General features: G+C 39.3%; 1 protein-coding gene across 1 annotated transcript; it reads left to right on the top strand.

The window, feature by feature from the left end:
• Positions 1–1,707: 1,707 nt before the first annotated feature.
• On the top strand, positions 1,708–2,388 carry LOC141630510 (uncharacterized). Its single transcript, XM_074443317.1, has one exon. The coding sequence runs from the start codon at positions 1,708–1,710 to the stop codon at positions 2,386–2,388; it is 681 nt and encodes a 226-aa protein (XP_074299418.1).
• The last annotated feature ends 1,989 nt before the right edge of the window (positions 2,389–4,377 follow it).

Raw genomic sequence — 4,377 nt, 5'->3', positions numbered from 1 at the left:
GTTAAGCAACGAAGGAAATGCACATGATGAGGTTAAGGAATTACAGCAAGCTTGTGCTTTGTTCTTGACTCAGAAAGCTAAACTTGCCTGGGTCAAGGATGGTGATACCAACTCTATGGAGTCATTAGGAGCAGGTTTATGAGGAATCAGGTGTTCAGTATTAAAGATAAGGATGGGTGTGAACATATTGACCCCCAAGGGTTTAAGACTGCCTTTCTTGAGTACTACAAATCACTGCTGGGTACAGAGATAGTTACTGAAACTGTGAACCAGAGGATAATTCATAGGGGTAATATCTGTGAGGCTCATCATTGGGACATTCTGCAATCTCCTATTACTGAACAGGAGATCAAGGATGCTATTTTTTCTATTCCTGATCACAAAGCTCCAGGTCCTGATGGGTTTTCAAGCTCTTTTTTTAAGGATTCTTGGAGTGTTATTGGGAATGAAGTCTCTGGTGCTATTTTGGATGTCTTTAAAACTGGGAAACTCCTCAAGCAAGTGAACTCTACTACTATTACTCTTATCCCTAAATGCAACATGCCTACTTTTGTCACTCAGTATAGGCCAATAGCTTGCTGTAATGTGCTTTATAAGTGTATCTCTAAGCTATTGTGCAACAGTCTGGCCAGGGTTCTCCCTGATCTGATTAGTAAGAACCAGGGTGGCTTTATTAGAGGGAGGAGTATTATTGAGAATATTATGGTTTGTCAAGATTTAGTGAGATTATACAATAGATAATCTTGCTCTCCTAGAAGTATGTTCAAGATGGATTTAATGAAGGCTTATGATTCAGTTAGTTGGAAATACATGAAGGAACTACTGGATGCCTTTAATTTCCCTGATAAATTCAAGCATCTGGTCATGGAGTGTATTACTAGTGTTGCTTTCAGTTTAGCTCTTAATGGTGAAACATTTGGTTTTTTCCATGGCAGGAGGGGTTTAAGGCAAGGGGACCCAATTTCCCCCCTTTTATTCACTCTATGTATGGAGTACTTAACCAGAATTTTGGATTGTGCTACTGAGAAGTTGCCTTTTAATTATCATCCTTTGTGTAAGCAAATGAAATTGACCCATCTTATATTTGCAGATGACTTAATTATGTTTTGTAAAGGTGATGCAAAATCTATGGTGCTACTCTTAAGAGCTTTCTCTGCATTTTATAATGCCTCTGGCCTGAAAATGAACTCTCGCAAATCCTGTGCTTATTTTAATGGAGTGAACCACAGGCTCAAATGGGAAATTCGTTCTATCTCTGGTTTTGTGGAGGGTAAGCTGCCTTTTAAATATCTTGGAGTGCCAATAACTACTGGAAGATTGAAAGTGACTGACTGTGCAGTGCTAATAAATAAGATAGTGGACAGAATCAGGAGTCTGGGTGCGAAGAAACTCTCCTATGCTGGCAGGCTTGTCCTGGTTCAATCTGTCCTCACTACTATTCACACTTACTGGGCTTTAATGTTTGTTTTACCAAAAGGGGTTATTAATAGGGTGTACTCTATTTGTAGGAACTATCTTTGGGAAGGAGGGACTGAATTCCAAAGAGTCCCTATGATTTCTGGGCAGAGAGTTTGCTCACCAAATAAGGAAGGAGGTCTTGGTTTGAAAGAGAGTGGGTTATGGAATATTGCTAATATTGGTAAGCTTGTATGGTGGCTGGCCACTTAACCTGATAAACTTTGGGTCCAATGGGTTCATCACATTTATATGAAAGGCTTGCCTTGGCATACTTATACTCCTTCTGCATATACGAGTTGGCATTGGAGGAAAGTTTGCCATGTCAGGGACATTATCCAGGCAGGATTTGTGGATGAATACTGGATCATTGGTACTGGTGCATATACTGTTAGTGGCTGCTATAACTGGTTGAGGGAGAAAAGGATACAGGTGGATTGGTACAATTTTATCGGGAATATTGTTGCTACTCCTAAACATTCATTCATGGCGTGGTTAATTGCAAATCAGGCATTGAGATTGAAAGATAGACTGTATTGTTACAATGTTTCTTCTGATGATTTGTGTTGCATCTGTTCACTCAGTCCTGAGACTCATGAACAACTATTTCAGGAGTGCCTGTATGCTCAACAGGTCTTGAAGATTGTCCTCTGCAGATTAGGGACCCAACTACGGGGCAGTGACATTCTCAAACAGATTGCACGAAGAAGATGGAGCTCTGGGAGGAAGCATGTGACCACATCTGCAATTCTAGTAGTGTGGTACATGATCTGGATGCAACGTAACAGTGCTCGACTAACACATCAGGTTATTTCCCATTGGGTGTTAGCTGGGCAGATCCTTAATAATGTTAAAAGTAGAATTCAAGTTTGTAAGTCAAAGTCTTTCTCTATTAGAGATGGGCAATTGTTGTCTAAGGTGCATATGATGTAATACGGGCACACAAAAATGTGATCCGCAGAGTTGTAAAGTTGCTGATTATTAATGATAAGCTGACATTTTAGAAAAAAAAAACATTGCTTCAATAACAATAACACAAACATAATTTATAATATATGAGTTTATAAATGAAAATAAGGGTGTAAGTAGCATCGAACGATTACTACATACTAAACATAAACAAAAGGGCAGTTTGCTTTATTTGATCGTGAACATTCTTAAATCACAAAGTACTGAATGGCTGCCAGTTTCTCAATGACTCAATCAGCAATCATAACTGCAACCTTATCAATGCATTAATAAGTGTGCCAAAGCGTCTTGCTTGTGATGTACACTATCCGTCACAAGCTGAAGACGGAAGTATCCCTCTCATAATAAGATAAGTGGGAGGGCAAGTGGGGAGGAAATCGAGCACCCATGGATAGTGTCACTTGCATATTGTGAGAGGGGCACTATCTATCTTGAGCTTGTAATAGATAGTTCCCGTCTTCTGAGAATTTGTGTAATTGTGCTAAATCACGCTGACTACCAATCCATAAATCATACGGAGTAATATTCCAAAGCCATAGAATATTGTATGCATCTTAAAGTCAGTAAGATAATGCGGAAAAATTCTTGCTAGTAATATCTAAGTGACAACTAGGCAGGCAGGCAGGCAGCACACACTGCTTCTGAACATTTATGTAAATAACTGGCAAAGCTATCTTCTTATTTGCCAATTAACAAGAAAGATGTAATGGGATACTAAACCCTTGAAAATCGTTGATTGAAGTAGAATGGAAATCGTGAACCCTGTCGCGCACCACCACTGTCATAGTCGCCTAAGATCCACCACCTCTAACACCGAGTGGGTCACTTCTGACCGATGATAATATTATCCGGTTCGAAATACGCCAACATGAACCCCAAGTTACTTGCTTTTTTGAAAATACTCTTCATTTGTTGTAGATCTACAATCTAATCACATAAAAATTAAAACCTAAACAATAAATGAGCCGAGAACCCTAAATTTGATGCGGTGGTGAATGAGTTGAGCTGGCGAGGTCATGAGGAGGTCACCGACGCCGTCGAATAGGGGAGTCACGGGGTACTATGATATCCCGACAGAAGAGTGGGTAAAAAGATGGCGGGATGTGCGGTTGCTGCGACGGCATACCACCGTTGACAGGCAGGTGATCGGAAAAACGTTAGGCCACCGACAAGTGAAGTTTGGAGGTGGTTGGTGAGTTTTGAGTGGAAATGGGACGAGAGAGAATAGGTGAGGGGGGAGTAATATACTCATACAAGGTGTATATTAAGTTGTAATCAGGACCCTTTATTTGTTTAATCCAATGGTACAGATGAGTTCGCACGGTTCGCACCGTAAAATAGTTCGTACATGATCCCGATTATATATATATATATATATATATATATATATATATATATATATATATATATATATATATATATATATATATATATATATATATATATATATATATATATATATATATATATATATATAGATATATAGATAGATAGATAGATAGATAGATAGATAGATAGATAGATAGATAGATAGATAGATAGAGAGAGAGAGAGAGAGAGAGAGAGAGAGAGAGAGAGAGAGAGAGAGAGAGAGAGAGAGGTTAAGTTCATGTTAGTCCTTTACATCTTGTAAGTCCCTAAATCCTTATATGGGCATTTGGATGAAGGAGATTGAGGGTTGAGATTCAATCAAAATGGAAGGCCATAAAAGAACCTCTTCTAATTACTTCCTTAATCTTCTCCCTCACTAAATATCCATTTCCTCTCATTCTAACACCCTTTCTCTCCCTCTCTCATTTCACAACTCACAACCTAGGTAGCACGGACACTTCTCCTAATCAGTCGTTCCATGTCCGACACCGTGTCAGACACCGACACTCCTAGGACACACGCCAAAACGTGTCGGACACCTATAAGGTCGTGTCTAACGTTCTACATTTATTCGGGCTCGTG

Source organism: Silene latifolia, chromosome Y (assembly GCF_048544455.1).
Source record: "Silene latifolia isolate original U9 population chromosome Y, ASM4854445v1, whole genome shotgun sequence".
Classification (NCBI taxonomy): domain Eukaryota; kingdom Viridiplantae; phylum Streptophyta; class Magnoliopsida; order Caryophyllales; family Caryophyllaceae; genus Silene; species Silene latifolia.
This window is presented reverse-complemented; position numbering and strand designations above follow the sequence as displayed.